The sequence below is a fragment of the Paramormyrops kingsleyae genome, chromosome 4 (genome assembly GCF_048594095.1).
Source record: "Paramormyrops kingsleyae isolate MSU_618 chromosome 4, PKINGS_0.4, whole genome shotgun sequence".
Lineage (NCBI taxonomy): Eukaryota > Metazoa > Chordata > Actinopteri > Osteoglossiformes > Mormyridae > Paramormyrops > Paramormyrops kingsleyae.
Genome location: NC_132800.1, coordinates 13,009,130 through 13,026,465, shown reverse-complemented (window position 1 = coordinate 13,026,465; position 17,336 = coordinate 13,009,130). Strand labels below are relative to the sequence as shown.

The 17,336-nt window shown below is 46.0% G+C and overlaps 2 protein-coding genes across 4 annotated transcripts in view; both read left to right on the top strand.

The window, feature by feature from the left end:
• LOC140588729 (NLR family CARD domain-containing protein 3-like) overlaps positions 1–17,336 on the top strand; it is a 300,771-nt gene that overhangs the window by 6,437 nt on the left and 276,998 nt on the right. The window lies entirely within an intron of this gene.
• Positions 1–17,336, top strand: part of LOC111837912 (NACHT, LRR and PYD domains-containing protein 3-like) — a 253,964-nt gene that overhangs the window by 140,000 nt on the left and 96,628 nt on the right. The window contains exons 10-13 of the mRNA XM_072710664.1: positions 13,526–13,699; positions 16,121–16,294; positions 16,434–16,607; positions 16,993–17,039. Of these exons, the coding sequence (XP_072566765.1) occupies positions 13,526–13,699; positions 16,121–16,294; positions 16,434–16,607; positions 16,993–17,039 (569 nt within the window). The remainder of the gene's footprint in view (positions 1–13,525; positions 13,700–16,120; positions 16,295–16,433; positions 16,608–16,992; positions 17,040–17,336) is intronic.

Below are 17,336 nucleotides of genomic sequence, written 5' to 3'. Positions count from 1 at the left end.
TAGTACATTCATAGTAGAGCCCGACCGATAAAGGATTTTGAAGGCCGATACCAATACAAATATTAGTTGGTTCTAAAATCCGTTATTCCGATATATTGGCCGATATATATACCGTATTTGCCGGCGTATAAGACGACTTTTTCCCCCTGAAAAACATGCCTCCAAGTGGGGGGGTCGTCTTATACGCCGGGTGCACTTCAGTTGGGATAGACATAGCTGCCCATATTGGCCTCCCGATGCCAGCCCGGTGCCCATAGTGGCCTCCCGATGCCCACTCACCCCATTGTACATACCATCCAGTATCGCGCGGTATCCAGCGCGGCCGCGGTGGGTCATCAGCGTGGCCGCGGCGAGCATCAGCAGCGAGACAGGGGTGCCAGCCTTTTCGGCGTGACCGGCTCGTTCTGCTCGGTGGGAAGCAGTGCCGCTCTGGCCCGCCCCTTGTCTACGCAGAGCTCGCACATGCGCACTTGTGCACTAGTGCCGGTCACAAGGAGATGCAGGGGCGGGCCGGAGGCGCTGTGGTCGCGCTGCGGCCGTACAATGGTGACAATGACAGGTACTGTAATGGCACTAATACTAATACTAATGGCACTCATGTAATACCGGTATAATACCGGTAACAATAATAGCACACAGGGGTACACTTTTATACATTTTGCAACTCTCTCCTCGCCCCCCTTCTTATGCATACCTTGATAAATACTCCCTATTCAAATCTCTTATCATATCATAAGCATTTGAATATAAATTAACATGTTGAAATCAAATCTGATGTTCTTTTACATTTTATTTGGTGTGTGGAAGGTGTGCGGAAGAGGGGGTAGTCTTATACGGCGAGTATCTAACAAACTCTATATTTTCAGTGGAAATGTTGGGGGGTCGTCTTATACGCCCCGTCGTCTTATACGTCGGCAAATACGGTATATATATATATATATATATATATTTTTTATTTCAGAAACGCGCAACAAAACATTAACAGATTTAGGGAACGTTAGGGGAATGTTCTGGGAATGTTTGGTGTAACCAAAAACTAATGTTCTCAGAACGTTAAGCAAACTTTCCATGGGAACCAAAACCTAACCAAAAACTAACCTTCAGGGAACGTTCGGGAACCAAAAACTAACGTTCCCGTAACCAAAAACTAACGTTCCCAGAACGTTCTGGGAACCATAAATTGTTAGCTGGGTTATAAGCTACCTTATAATTACAATGTCAGCTTGCTTATCCCTTTACCTGCACTTTTTAAATTCTTTCCACCAAGCTACATCAAACCATTTTCAATCATCAGTTGCTGCCTGCCTTCTAAAACCTACTATTTAGCGATCTAAATCCATTATGTGACTCGTTAATGCTGCGGCTGAACGACAGTCTTTGCGTCATTGGATTTCACACACATGTAAAAGAAAAGCTAACTTTTATGCACAAGCTACGTTTGATACTTTTTCTCTATGTCTAAATGTTCACTCCTCGCAAATGTCTAACTTACATTTTACAATGCAGGGACTGGAACTATAGAGATATGCTAGTTATAAATACAGTAATCATTACTTTATTTAGGCAGAATAAGTTTGTTGTGGTTTCCAAGCTCATTAATGTTAACAGCGGTCTTCCACTGATAGTGGCATTAGCTAGCTTTGTGGTTAGCTAGTCTATGATGAGCCATAATTTAGCAATGGATAACGTCATACTGCAAATTGTAAAACATACATTTTCAATATAACACGCCAAGGAGAGATGATACGTCTCACTGCTATAACTGTCACGCTATTAAAGAAATACTTCAGTCTCATTGTCAAAAGTTAAAAGGACAGTCAGTCAACTACACTGTACAGTAACAACGTAATGTAATTACTAGCTAATTCCGCTTCACTCTCGGCTTATTTAACAGCAGCAAAACTGGACATGATAGTCACGAATTTTGTCATGCTTATTTGAGTTAAGAGAACTGATGGGGATGTTCTTTTAATTGTTATTCAAGCAATGTATGTCTCGTGACGAACTCACCATGAACACACTTCACCGATGATCTCACTCGCGGATAGCTGGTTCTCTCTGCCCGACTCTGGCTGGATCAGCAGGTTGCAGGATGTGTGGCGCGTTATACACGAGTGTTGCCAACAGGGACGGTGTAGAGTGCCCTCTGGTGGACAAACTATACAACGCCAACACTCATGACATGGTTGAAGGGTGTTTCGTCCGTTTATATTTTATTTTTGAAATATTAATTTATCGGCCATTATAAATGCCGATACCGATAGTTTGGAAAATGCCTAATATCGGCCTGCCGTTAAATCAGTCGGGCTCTAATTCATAGCAATATTCTTTTTTCGAACGGTAAACAAACAAACCAAGTCGCCATGTTGAAATTACGTCACAGGAGCAACTCGGACAACAAAATCTGAGGGAGGGCCAAGATGGCGCTGTTCCGAGCAGACGTGCTGCTCGCTTAATCCTCAGGCATCACCGTGATTTCCATGTAATGAGTTAAGGAAAGTTAATTTTTCTTTTCATTTCATGAAAAATACACTTTAGGGACTAATATTACGTTTTTGAAAACTCGGTTATATGGGCCCGGTGGGTCTAACTGTTCTCATTGTAACAAGTGACTTAGTTCGATTTAGGAGGTCTTGTTCATTGTTATATCCTTTTCTGTTTTCTCCTTTATTTATTTATTTACTTTTGGATGACAGTTTTCAATTTTGACAAACTAGACATTATCTCTCTTAATGTCAGAGGTTTAAGAAATTTGGATAAAAGAAAGGCACTTTTTCTTTTCATTAAACACAAGGTAGCTCAAATTATTTTACTTCAAGAAACACATTCTTGTGTTAATGACGTAAAGTTTTGGAAATCACAGTGGGGTGATTCTGCATATTTTTGTTATGGGACAAACCACTCTGCAGGGGTCGCTGTTCTCTTAAATAAATTGAAGGGAGACGTAGTGGAAAATTTATATTCTGATGAAGGGAGGTGGATTATAATAATCCTATATTTAGACAATACGAAATTTATAATTTGCAATGTTTATGGGCATAATAATAACTCTTTAAATTTATATATGTTTGAAAAACTTAGCCTGATATTACTAGATCTAAAAAGAAAGTACACAGGTGCTTATTTAGTGATTGGAGGTGACTTCAATGAAGCCCCTAATGATTCTTTAGATAGAGTCCCTCGAAAGAGTAGTATATCTAAAGTTTTTGAGTTGCTTACTGATAAGTTTCAGGTTACGGATGTTTGGCGTTTTTTACATCCTCATGATAAGGAATATACATGGACAAACAATACTCTTACATTGAAGTCACGAATTGACTTTTGGCTCTTATCCAGTAACGCAGTTCAGTTTGTCTCAGACACTTCAATCAGTTATTTACCTTTGTCAGATCATAAACTCATCTCTATCTCTTTAATTGGAAATACCAAAAGTTGTAAAATAATTTGTGGTTATTGGATAATAAGCTTTAATAATAAGCTTCTTTTGGATGCAAATTTTATAGAATCTGTTAAAAATGCTGTTTCTATATTGAGAGATAAGTCTATGAGTTTTATTCAAAGATGGGAATTCTTTAAATTCAAGGTTAGACAATTAGCGATGCGTCGAGGTAAAGAAATTAAAATGGATAATTCTAAAAGATGTCAAGATACTCTCAATGAGCTTGACAAGTTGCTATCTAAAGAAACTCTTAATACAGAGGAGGAATCCTATTTAATTAATTTAAGGAACGAAATAGACGATCACTATTTAGATTTAGCCAAGGGTGCATTTATAAGATCTAGGGCCAAATGGATGGAAATGGGAGAAAAAAACACTAGTTATTTTTTTGCTTTGGAAAAAAGAAATATAAAAAGAAATTGTATAGCAGCATTAACAATTGATGATAACATAAACAAAAACCCCTGTGAAATTAATAAATATGTGTATTCTTTTTTTAACAAATTATATTGCTCCAATTATAATGAAAACTATGCAAGATCCTTTATACAAAAAATCAAATCCTTCACTCCAGTAATTTCAAATGATTTTAAAGTGGTTTGTGAAAATGACCTCTCTTTAGACAAACTGATCAGTGCAATGCAGTCTATGAAAAAGGGTAAATCCCCGGGCACAGATGGCCTAACTATCAAATTCTATGTATACTTTTGGGAATATTTAGAGACCATTACTTAGAATGTACAATGAATGCATTATTAATTAGATTAGATTAGATAAGATTAGACTTTATTAATCCCACAATGGGGAAATTCTTTGAGAAACAGCAGCAATAATGAAAAAAGACAGTACAAAAAAAGGACAGGATCCATAGGATCAGCAAAAAAATAACAATACAGATAATAAAAACAATAGAAAACAATTTCTAAAACTGTAAAAATATATAAGTAAAAATGTAAGAAAAAAAGAAACATATACACAATGCTAGGTATATGGATAGCAGCTGCTGAAATATATATATATATATATATATATACATACATACATATATACACACACACACATACAGTATACATATATATACACACATATGTACATATACAGGGATTATATATATTGATTATGTGGTCACTGCAGTGATGTGTTGTAAAGTCTAATAGCTGTGGGGAGGAATGATCGACGGAAGCGCTCCTTCTTGCACTGAGGGTGTAATGAGGAATGTAATGAGGAATTATGTACTACCATGACACAAGGCCTTATTACCTTGATACCAAAACCAGGCAAAGACCTTCTCTCCCTTGACAACTGGAGGCCAATCACTTTACTAAATTTAGATTATAAAATTTTATCACTAGTTCTCGCAAAAAAGTTAAAAACAGGCTTATCTGACATAATTAATGAAACTCAAACTGGTTTCATGCCTAAACGTCATATAAGCTGTAATATCAGGCTAATTTTAGATCTCATAGATTATTCAAATTATATTACCTTTGATGCAATCATTCTGTTCCTAGACTTTTACAAAGCGTTTGATACCATAGAACACAAATTTTTATTCTCTACTCTAGAGTTATTTGGATTTGGTGAGAAATTTATAAAAATGATTAAAATGTTATATAAGGACATTAACAGTTCAGTTCTCTTACAATTTGAAAATTCTAATAGATTTCCTATTAACAGAGGAGTCAGGCAAGGTTGTGGAATTTCCCCCTTTCTGTTTTTATTAGTTGTGGAACTACTCTCTTTAAATATTCGAAGTAGTCCTGATATTAAAGGGTTGACCATTTTTGATCGTGAGATTAGAATTTCACAACTTGCAGACGACACAACCCTGTTCTTAGAAAACACAAATCAGATTGCAAAAGCTCTTGAAATTATCAACACCTTCTCAGAGGCTTCTGGTTTAAAATTAAATATTCCTAAATGTGAAATTCTTTGTTTATTTGATAACCTGGAAACCTCCGTGAGTAATATACCTATTAAAGATTATGTGAAATATCTCGGCATCTACATTTCCAAGAAAATCTCTCTTAGGCAAGAAATGAATTTTCTCCCTAAAATTAAAAAAGCAAAACTAATATTTAATAATTGGCTCCAAAGAGATTTGTCGTTCCTTGGCAGAGTTCTTCTAACAAAGGCAGAACGTCTGTCTCATTTTATATATCCATCTTTCTCATTATTTGTACATGATAATACATGTAAACAAATTAATAAACTATTGTTTAACTTTTTTTGGAAAAACAAACATCAGCATTTGAAGAAATATGTTCTTTGTGGTAGAAAAGCTGATGGAGGTTTTGATATGATTGATTTCTTTGACATAAATTACGCCATCCATCCATCCATCATCTGCCGCTTGTCCGGGGTTCGGGTCGCGGGGGCAGCAGCTTCAGGAGAGGCACCCAGACCTCCCTCTCCCCAGCTACCTCTACCAGCTCCTCGGGGGGGACACCGAGGCGTTCCCAGGCCAGCCGAGAGATATAATCCCTCCAGCGAGTCCTGGGCCTGCCCCGGGGCCTCCTCCCTGTAGGACATGCACGGAAAACCTCTCCGGGTAGCCGCCCAGGAGGCATCCGCACCAGATGTCCAAACCACCTCAACTGGCTCCTTTCGACGTGAAGAAGCAGCGGTTCTACTCTGAGGCCCTCCCGGATATCCGAACTTCTCACCCTATCCCTAAGGGAAAGCCCAGACACCCTGCAGAGAAACCTCATTTTGGCCGCCTGTATTCGCGATTTCATTCTTTCGGTCATTACCCATAGCTCATGACCATAGGTGAGGGTAGGGACAAAGATGGACCAATAGATCGAGAGCTTTGCTTTTTGGCTCAGCTCTTTCTTAGCTACGACGGACCGGTTAAGCGCCTGCAAAACTGTAGACGCTGCTCCGATTCATCTATCCAGCTCCCGATCTTGCCTACCCTCACTCGTGAACAAGACCACGAGATACTTAAACTCCTCCACTTGAGGCAGTACGTCTTCCCCGACCCGAAGAGGGCAAACCACCCGTTTCCGGGTGAGAACCATGGTCTCGGACTTGGAGGTGCTAATCCTCATCCCTGCCGCTTCGCACTCGGCTGCGAACCGCCCCAGTGCATGCTGGAGATCCCCAGCAGATGAAGCCAACAGGACGACATCGTCTGCAAAAAGCAGCGAAGCAATCCTGAGGCCACCAAACTGGACACCCTCAACACCCTGGCTGCGCCTAGAAATCCTGTCCATAAATATTATAAACAGGACCGATGACAAAGGGCAGCCCTGGCGGAGCCCAACCTGCACCGGGAACATGTCCGACTTATTACCGGCAATGCGGACCAAGCTTCTGCTCCGTTCGTACAGGGACCGAATCGCCCACAATAGCGGACCCCGGACCCCATACTCCCGAAGCACCCCCCACAGAGCACCTCGGGGAACCCGGTCGTAAGCCTTTTCCAAATCCACAAAACACATGTAGACTGAATAGGCAAACTCCCAGGCCCCCTCCAGTACCCCTGCAAGGGTATAAAGCTGGTCCAGTGTTCCACGGCCAGGACGAAAACCGCATTGTTCCTCCTGAATCCGAGATTCGACTATCGATCTCACCCTCCTCTCCAGTACCCCGGAATAGACTTTCCCAGGGAGGCTGAGAAGTGTGATCCCCCTGTAGTTGGAACACACCCTCCGGTCCCCTTTATTAAATAAGGGGACCACCACCCCGGTCTGCCAATCCAGCGGCACTGTCCCTGACCTCCACGCACTGTTGAGAAGGCGTGTCAGCCACGACAGCCCCACAACATCCAGAGCCTTCAGGTAGTCCGGGCGTATCTCGTCCACCCCCGGGGCCCGGCCACCACGGAGCTCCTTAACCGCCCTGGCCACCTCAGCCCCAGTGATGTGCAAGCCCCCCCCAGCACCCTCGGGCTCTGTGCCCTCTGATGTCTTAAAGGCAGTGTGCGTAGATGTATCTGAGGCAGGGTTGAGGAGGTCCTCCGTCAGCTGCCTCCGGAGACCCCCGGGCTAATAATTCCCGGTAAGCCTCCTTCTTCAGCTTCACGGCCCCCCTCACCTCTGGTGTCCACCATCGGGTACGGGGGTTACCGCCCCGACAGGCACCGACCATCCTGCAGCCACAGCTCCGTACGGCCGCTTCCACAATGGAGGTCCGGAACAGTGTCCATTCAGACTCAGTGTCCCCGACCTCCCCCGGCATGCAGTCGGAATTCTGCCGGAGGCACGAGTTAAAGCTCCAGCGAACAGGAGCCTCTGCCAGACGTTCCCAGCAGACCCTCACTATGCGCTTGGGCCTACCAGGTCTGACCGGCTTCCTCCCCCGCAACCTGAGCCAACTCATCACCAGGTGGTGATCAGTTGACAGCTCTGCCCCTCTCTTTACCCGAGTGTCCAAGACGGAAGGCCGCAGATCAGATGATACGATTATAAAATCGATCATCGACCTGTAGCCCCGGGCATGTTCGTACCATGTCCACTTATGGACACCCTTATGCTCGAACATGGTGTTCGTTATGGACAAACCATGCATTGCACAGAAGTCCAATAACAGAACACCACTCGGGTTCAGATCAGGGAGGCCGTTCCTCCCAATCACCCCCTTCCAGGTCACACTGTCATTGCCCACGTGAGCGTTGAAGTCCCCCAGCAAAACGATGGAATCCCCCCGCGGCACGCCAAATAGCATACCACTAAGGGAATCCAAGAAGGCCGGGTACTCCGAACTGACATTCGGCGCATAAGCGCAGATGACAGTCAGAGACCTATCCCCGACCCGAAGGCGCAGGGAAACAGCCCTCTCGTTCACCGGGGTAAACTCCGTTGTTAATGCACCGAGCTGTGGGGCCACCAATAGCCCCACCCCAGCCCGGCGTCGCTCACCCGCCGCAACTCCAGAGTAAAAGAGCGTCCAGCCCCTCTCCAGGAGATTGGTTCCAGAACCCAAGCTATGTGTTGAGGTGAGCCCGACTATATCTAGTCGATACCTCTCAACCTCACGCACAAGCTCAGGCTCCTTCCCCACCAGAGAGGTGACATTCCATGTCCCGAAAGCCAGTTTTGTCAGCCGGGGATCGGACCGCCAGGGCCTCCCTTGGCCGCCACCCGATCCACAATGCACCGAACCCCTGACATTCCCCTTGCGGGTGGTGGGCCCACCTGGGGACAGTCCCGCGTGCCTCTTTCGGGCTGTGCCCGACCGGGCCCCACGGGCCAAGGCCCGGCCGCCAGGCGCTCGCCAACGGGCCCCTCCCCCAGGCCTGGCTACAGGGTGGGGCCCCGGTGACCCTTGTCCGGGCGAGGGAAACGGGACTTTGATTTTGTACTTTTTCTTGAGGTTCTTTTGGATTGCTCTTTGTCTAGCCCCTCCCCTGGGACCTTTTTGCCTACATAGCCCCCAGGTTCACGGAGGCACGCAAACCCCTCCACCACGATAAGGTGGCAATCCAAGGAGGAGGAGTTAAATTACACTTTCAAGATAAATTGGGTTAAGAAGTGTGTCAATGCACCCGACTCTATTTGGTACTTTATTCCACACAATATCTATAAATACGTGGGAGGTCTTAAATTTTTGTTATCGTGTAAATTCTCTCCTTCTAAACTCCCCATAAAACTCTCTAAATTTCAAGAACAGGCACTTTTGGCATGGAAACTTTGTTTTGTTCACAATTTCTCCCCGCATAAAGTGAAGCTATGGAACAATGAATGTATTTTATTAAAGAACAAGTCAATCTTTCTTAAGAATTGGCATGAAAAAGGTATTGATTATCTTTGTGATATACTAGATCCTCAAGGGAAATTTTATTCCTATTCTGTATTCATGTTTAAATACAATTTCCCTGTTGTTCATAAGGAATTTCTTACAATTGTGAAAGCTATACCTAATGGTCTTGTTCACTTAATGAAATGTCATTTATCATTTCAAATGATTGTAAAAAGGGAGCAAAATTTTTTGGCGAATGATAAATGTATTTATGACCTAAAGTGTAGCAATAAAAATATAAGAAATGTGTTTCAGTCAAGGAAAAGAATTACTCCGAGAGGAAAATTTATTTGGAACTCTTTAATAGACAATCATCTAGATCAATAGATCAATTGGAAAAAAGCATGGCTATTACCTTATAAATTTTGTATCCCCAATAAAGCAAAAGAAGTACATTTAAATATTTTGCATAATATATACCCCACAAACGAGATTACATCCAAATTTGGTAATATTCATTTAATTTGCAATTTCTGTAATGTCAGTATTGAATCCATTGTTCATTTGTTTTTTGAATGTCCCCTTGTTAAAATTGATTTATCTAAATTATTTTCTTAGAAATCTAATGAACCTATTAATTTTATTATGTGTGATATATTTTGTTACTTTTCTCATGGTAAATACAATATTGAATATATAGGAAATGTATTTATTTTATTGGGAAAATATTACATTCATAAATGTAAATTTTCATCAATACTTCCAAAATTATATAATTTTCTCTGTGATTTCAAATACATAATTACAATGCTTAAAATTGTTAATAACAGCAAAAGTGCCAAACTTGTGAAATTATACAATGATTTAATGAATGTTACATAAATTTTCTTTTTACATTTGTACTTTTTTTTTATTACTTGTAGTTAATTAATAGTTTATTTATTTATAGTTCACTGTTTATGTCTTACTGGTTCTGATTATATTTTGTCATACATTGTTATACTGTAATGTCGTAATTATATATACCTCTAAATAAAAAAATAAATAAAAATCTTGTCCGACTTCATCGTCATAAAAGGGGCGTGTTTCCGACGGGAAGTGACATTTTTCGTGACGTTTTCATTTGAGCTCCGACTTGGAGAGAAATAATCGAACGCACCATTAATACAGAGGACTAATGACAACAACCAGAAACAGCTGATCACATGGGGATCCCACACGAGGTTAACGAGGGGGCGTGGCACACGGAAGGAGCGGACAATAGGGGCAGGACAGGGGTAATGTTGGAATAAGATCTTAATCGTTTTGGAAGCCATTAAGAAAAAAAAATGCTCTTCTTGTTTTATCCTGTTCATTTTGTGTTTGAATGCTTAAAATAAAAACATATTTAGGTGTAATTTTGGAGGGCCGGGAACCAATTAATTGGTTTTCCATTATTTCTTATGGGAAAAATTCGATCAGAACTCAAACTTTTTAGGATTCGATCCGGAGTCCGGAACGGATTAAGTTCGAGAACAGTACATGTACAAAGAAACGATGTGTACTTTCCCACCAATAACAACAACTGCAGTTATATATTAACATTGTTTAAAGTATATAATGAAAATGTAACATTTATTTCCCCTGTGGATTAATCACGAGGCTGGATTTTTTTTCTCCATGACAGTCTGGAAGCCAGATTTTATATTGACTGTTAGTCATGTTAGTGATGTAGTAAAGTGACAGGTTTTCCATGACCTTCCTTTGTGATCACAATCAGGGGATTCACACGAGGTAATGAAGGGGGCATGGCACACATCAGGATCGGACGGAGCGGATCGTGACATAACCCCCCCCCCAAAGGCGCGCACACTGGGCGCGCCCGAGGGGAGGCGACGGATGAGACGAGGGGCCCAAAACCTGGAAAACAAAAGCAAAACATCAACGAGACACCGGAAACAGGACAGAGACACAGAACAAGGACAGGAACCAAGACAGAACCCAACAAAGAACAGGAAAGGCAGACAGAGGAAACACCCACAGGCAACACGAAGGGGCCAGGAGTGAACAGAGGAGGAACAGAAGGACGAGGAGCAGAGACAGGCGGAACGAAGGGAGGAGGAGCAGACAGGGGAGACCAGACAGGAACGGAAGGGGGACAAAAGGGAGCCCAAGGGAGCCCAGGCGGGCGACGAGCAGCGGCCGGAGGGGCCGCAGGTGGACGGGAGAAGGGAGCAGGAGGGAACCACACTGGGCCAAGGGAACGGGACGAGGGAGAGATGGAGGGAGCAGGAAGAAACACCGGCTGAGGCAGGCAGAAGGGGGAAGCCGGAGTAGGCGGAGGGGGAGCCGGCGAAGGCGCCGTCTGACGCCCCGCCGAAGTAGGGGGGCCCGGAGGCGGCCGACACGGAGCCGGAGGAGAGACCGAGGACCGGCACCGAGGAACCGGGAGAGGGCCCGGAGGCGACCGCCGAGCCGACGGCGCAGGCCCCGCAGGCAGCCACCGAGCCACAGCCAGGGGCCGAAAGGGGCGGGCCAGGGGGCAGGGCGGGCGGGACCCGGGCCCGACGCCTATGTCCCCGTCCCTTACGGGACACTGAAAGGCGGGGTCCTGGGGGGTGTCGGCCTCGCTGGGGCAAGGGCGAGGAAGTCAGGGAGGTCCCCGAGGGTGGAGGCTCGGGCAATGCAGGGAGCACGGCGGCTGGCGATGCAGCCGGAGCCTCTGGTGTGGCCGCAGGCGGTGCAGCCAGAGAGGCAGTCAGTACGGGCAGGACAGGAGAGCCAGGCTGGACGGGCGGTGCCGCGGGAAGAGCGGCGGCCTCAGGAGGTGCCACGGACATGTGGCCAGCCAGGGGCACCTCGGCGGATGCCGCGGACATGCGGCCAGCAGGGGGCGCTGCCGGCACGTGGCCAGCAGGGGGCACCTCAGCAGGCGCCTCGGGCGTGCGGCCAGCAGGGGGCACCTCGGCAGGCACCGCCATCACGTGGCCAGCAGGGGGCGCTGCGGGCAGAGCGGCATCCTCAGCTGCAGGCGGAGGCGAAGCCAGGACCTCGGGCGGAGCTGCAGCGTGCACCACCAATTCCTGGCCAGCAGGGGGCGCCTCTGCGGGCACCTCGGGCGTGCGGCCAGCAGGGGGCGCCTCGGCGGGCGCCGCCATCACGCAGTCAGCAGGGGGCGCCTCGGCGGGCACCTCAGGCGGTGCCGCAGGGACCGCAGGCAGAACGGCGGCAGCTGCAGGGACCGCAGGCAGAGCTAGCGGGTCAGGCAGGACAGGCGGGTCAGGCAGGACAGGCGGTGCCGCTGGCAAAGCGGCGGCAGCAGCAGGCGGTGCTGGCAGGTCCGGGCTCTAGAGACCCGGGGAGCAGAGAGCAGGCTCCCAGGAATAGAGTCGGGGCGGCTTCCTCTACCTTTCTCCTTCGCCTCTTCTTCTTACGCCGACCTGGACCGGTAGGTGGGGGCGGAGTTACCTCCGTGCAGGCGAGCGGCTGGAGCCGCTTCTCCCTTACCCGGTGGACGAGCTGCTGCAGGAGGGAGCGCACTTCCGCCATTATGCGCTCTTCGGTGCGTGGGGTAACCTCCAGTAAGAGGGTCCAGCTCCGGTCTGCCAGGGCGTATAAGCCGGGGTCCTCCTGGATCTCCGGTAACTCACCAATACGTCACCTCATGCAGCAGGACGAGCCAGAAGTCTTCGTCCTGCTGCGGTGCGTCTTTCGGGAGATCCGTCATTCTGTCACGTTCGGAAGGCAAGCGAGCCGTGGAAGCAGGCGAGAGCAGCCAGGAAGTCAGGTAAACGGGGTTTATTAGGCGAAAGACGGGCAGGCACGGACATCTACGGACACTACAATGACGGATCTGGGGAAACCAACTGAGACACGGACTAAATGCACAAGACAAGTTGAACACAACAGGCAACAGGTGATCACAATCGGGGATTCACACGAGGTAATGAAGGGGGCATGGCACACATCAGGATCGGACGGAGCGGATCGTGACAGTTACAGAGTTTCAAGGACATTGAAACAACAAGATAACTGATATATTTTAATTAACCTGTGTGAATGGATTTTAGAGCATATTCACACTCATGCCCTCATTCAATCTGGCTCTGGAAGATTCTGCACACAAAACCTTTCAGGATATTTGTGCTTTGAAATGAAAATGTTCACTGTATTCTTCTTCACAGGGTACATGATGAGCACAAAGGATTGGCCAACATTAAAAATGTACCATATTTAATCACTTTTCTAACTGGTGATTTAATTTTGTGTTGTGTTTATCCACTAATTCTCTTTGAACTATAATCTGTGCCTTTTATTATGCTGAAAAAAAGTTTGATTTGATATTTTGTATCACTCTGATCACTGATGTGTAGGATTTATACTGGTATCTGTGTGTGTATAATAACACGGCTTCTTTTGCAGGCTGAACAGCTGTAATCTCACAGAGAAATGCTGTGAGGTGCTGGCTTCAGCTCTCAGATCAAACTCCTCACCCCTGAGAGAGCTGGACCTGAGTGACAATGACCTGCAGGATTCAGGAGTGAAGCTGCTCTCTGCTGGACTGGGGGATTCACACTGTAAACTGGAGATACTGAGGTCAATATTACTGGGTATTCCGCACTGTAAACTGGTGATACTGAGGTCAGTATTACTGGGTATTCCACACTGTAAACTGGTGATACTGAGGTCAGTATTACTGGGTATTCTACACTGTAAACTGGTGATACTGAGGTCAGTCATATTTGTCCGGTCAAATAGTAAACTGGTATTTCACGGTGACACTGCAACTGGGACACAGATTAAACCACAGGCCACAGGTATTTGACAGCACAATTGAGACACCCTCCACCCTGCAGACACAGAAAGGAGTGTCCTGAGAAGGGCTGAGGGATCAGCCACATGGCCAGTTCATTTACTCTGACTTAAGCTCCTGTTTAGGCCTCTAGATGCAGCAGAAGGACTAATATTATAAGAGCTTCTCATGTCTGAATTGTCTCAGCCAGTAAAGTGGCTGATCCTGAATCCAAGCTGCCTAAGCATGGACTATGTCAGTACTTTATAATATAAAGTGTTTCTGTGACGTTTGCAAGGCAAGTCACAGCACTCACACCATTTCTTTCCCACTAAGCAGGTACTGTATAGATTTCAGCTTTTTATTTCTCAGAAAAGAGGACATGATGCGGATGTTTTGTTTTAATATTGTTATACTGACTTAATATTGTTACACTGTGTACTAGAGTAAATACCTGGTCTGGACTTTTCACAGTTTCATAGCAGAGGAACCTAAATCACATTTCCTCAGGTGGAATTACACCAAATAAAATACTCTCTTATTTTGGGTGCCTGCTGCATGGACCCCTTCCTGTGTCACATCAACAGCCTGTCAGCTATGAGAGAGGAATCACTCCTGTAATCAGCTCTCACTGCACTGTACAGATCTGTGTGGACCACAGTGTTTAAAATGTTCATGTGCTAAGGTCTCTCAAACAGGATTCCTGAAACTACTGTTGCATCCATAATTTTTTTCAAAATTAACTTTTACCTTCATAATTTGTACAATTTTAATATAAAACATGGTGTGCATCAGGTAGGTCGGCCTGACTGGCCTGCATTAGCTGCTGGGGATGTTCACATCTCCTCCGGTCAGAGTTCCTAGTCACTTTGGGGACACCTGGCAGAAAGATGGCTGACCACTGCCAGTCATTCATGTTGCTTGTCTAACCCTCTGGAAAACATGACAGAGTCAATATTGTTTCTTTGCCCTGGACACTAAGCAAAGATAAACTTCCCAGGTTTCACTGATAAAACGTCTTGGCAGTTTCAGCTGCTGCTGAGATGCTCAGCGACAGAACGGAATATTCTGGGCCTTCAAAATACTGCAGCAGTAATTTGTCCACATTCCCTAAAGGTTACAAGGTCACACTCTGTATGGTTCACATCAGCTTCTGGTTACATCTTCTTAATGGCGTCCTAATGATTACATTCTCTATGTGTTATACAGTACCATGTAATACAGTATTCCATATGGACACCCCCAATGGGGCGGTCTTTATTTTAGGGGGATAAGGGGGGGCATTTAGGAAGGGCAGCTTAAGGGCAGCCGGAGTGTGGATTCTAGCTCCTTCCTCACGCGGCTGGGCCCGGCTCCTTGGTCCCTGGCTGAGCAGGTGGGGGGCGGCAGTCCCTTCTGGGTGGTCATCCTCCAGGCGTCTGTGTTAGAGAGAGAGACGACAAGCAGGCTGCTCACCAGTCACCCTCTCCCCCCCCCTGCCCACGATGCAGGCTCTGAGCCGTACTGGGGGAGGCGATCCCGCCCCCTCTCTGGGGCTGTTATCAGCTGTCAGCTGCCTCCTGTTGACATTCCTCACTTCCTCACGGGTGGTTCTGCGGCCGACCGTGGGGATCTTGTGGTTTCTGTCCGGCGCTGTGGTGCTGATCGTCCTCTTTGGGATTTAGCCGACTTTCCTGCCCCTGTGGCGTCACACTGTTTGCTCTTGGCGTCACTGCAGGGCCTCATCCTCTCTGCCATCAGTGCTCTTCTTGTGGCAGGACTGTGGATGAGGGAGTCCAGCTCTAAGTTTCATTCAGTGGGTCACTGTCACTGGATGGTTTAATTTTGAACTGAGCTGATTATTCATGTGTGTTGCTACACAGTCAAAGTTTCATTCAGTGGGTCACTGTCACTGGAGGGTTTAATTTTGAACTGAGCTGATTATTCATGTGTGTTGCTACACAGTCAGTGAGGCTAAAAGGTGAGCTTCAGTGAACAGTGTGTGGGGGCTGCAGGAACAGAGGCACACAGGTGAACCCGGGTGCAGAATAATGCCCCCAAATGGAAGCTTTTTATCAGGAACAGGGAGAGCAGGGATGGAGGAAAAGGGGGAGGAGCTGAATGGCTGCTTGGTCTGGGGGGGTCCAGGCCAGTCAGGCTGTGGCTTTGGGCATGTCAGCACTGGCGTTTTGATGGGTTGCTGCCACTTGTATTTTGTCTGATATTTTGTGATTTCCTTTCTGCAGGGTGGCAGGCTGTAGAGTCACAGAAGAAGGCTGTTCTTCCCTGGCTTCAGCTCTCAGATCAAACTCCTCTCAGCTGAGAGAGCTGGACTTGAGTGACAATGACCTGCAGGATTCAGGGGTGAAGCTGCTCTCTGCTGGACTGGGGGATTCACACTGTACACTGAAGATACTGAGGTCAATATTACTGGGTATTCCACACTGTAATGTGTAATTACTGAAATCTTTATTGAAGCCGTCACATTTACTTAACAGTAATACTCATAGTGGTGAGGTGGTCTTATTTATTGGAGAAATATTGTCTGTCTCTCTGCAGGCTGCCATTCTGTAGAGTCACAGAAGAAGGCTGTTCTTCCCTGGCTTCAGCTCTGAGGTCAAACCCCTCACACCTGAGAGAGCTGGACCTGAGCTACAATCACCCAGGAGACTCAGGAGTGAAGCTGCTCTCTGCTCTACTGGAGGATCCCAGCTGTAACCTGGAGAAGCTGAAGTGAGTACAGAATGTGTGTCTGACACGCTACAGATACTTATGCATGTCTGTGAAGAAGAGGCACCAATAAATAAATGGATACAGTAGTACTATGTTATGGCTTAATGGTTAGAGAAGCGCACTTGTAATTGAAAGATATGCTGTAATTGCTGGATGGAATCCCTGACCAGCAAGGCACCACTGAGGTACCCTGAGCAAGGTACCGCCCCCAAGCACTGCTCCCTGGGTGCTGAATTAGCTGCCCCCTGCTATGTCACGATGTCACATATGGGTTAAATGCAGAGGACATATTTTGTTGTTGTGCACTGTGTGCTGTGGTGTGTCAACAATAACCACTGATCATTAAATTCTAATTCTAAAATTCTAAATTCTGCTTTTCCTATAGTGTGGACCACTGTGGAGAGTGCAGGACCAGACCAGGCGTACAGAAATGTAAGTGTGTCTGCATGTTCTTATTAATAATGCCATTAATACCATTTTATGATTGTATTCATGCAATTATTGTGATGAGTGTGGCTTTTTGCACTGTATGTAGATGGTGTCAGGATTCGGGGTGAGCGAGCGGGTAGGCAAGCTCAGACGAGGACTAAATACAAAAGACAAGCTAGACTTAACAGGACACAGGCGATCACAATTAGGGCTGAACACGAGGTAACGAGGTGGGCGTGGCACACATCAGGAGCGGACGGAGCGGATCATGACAGAACCCCCCCCCAAAGGCGCGCACAC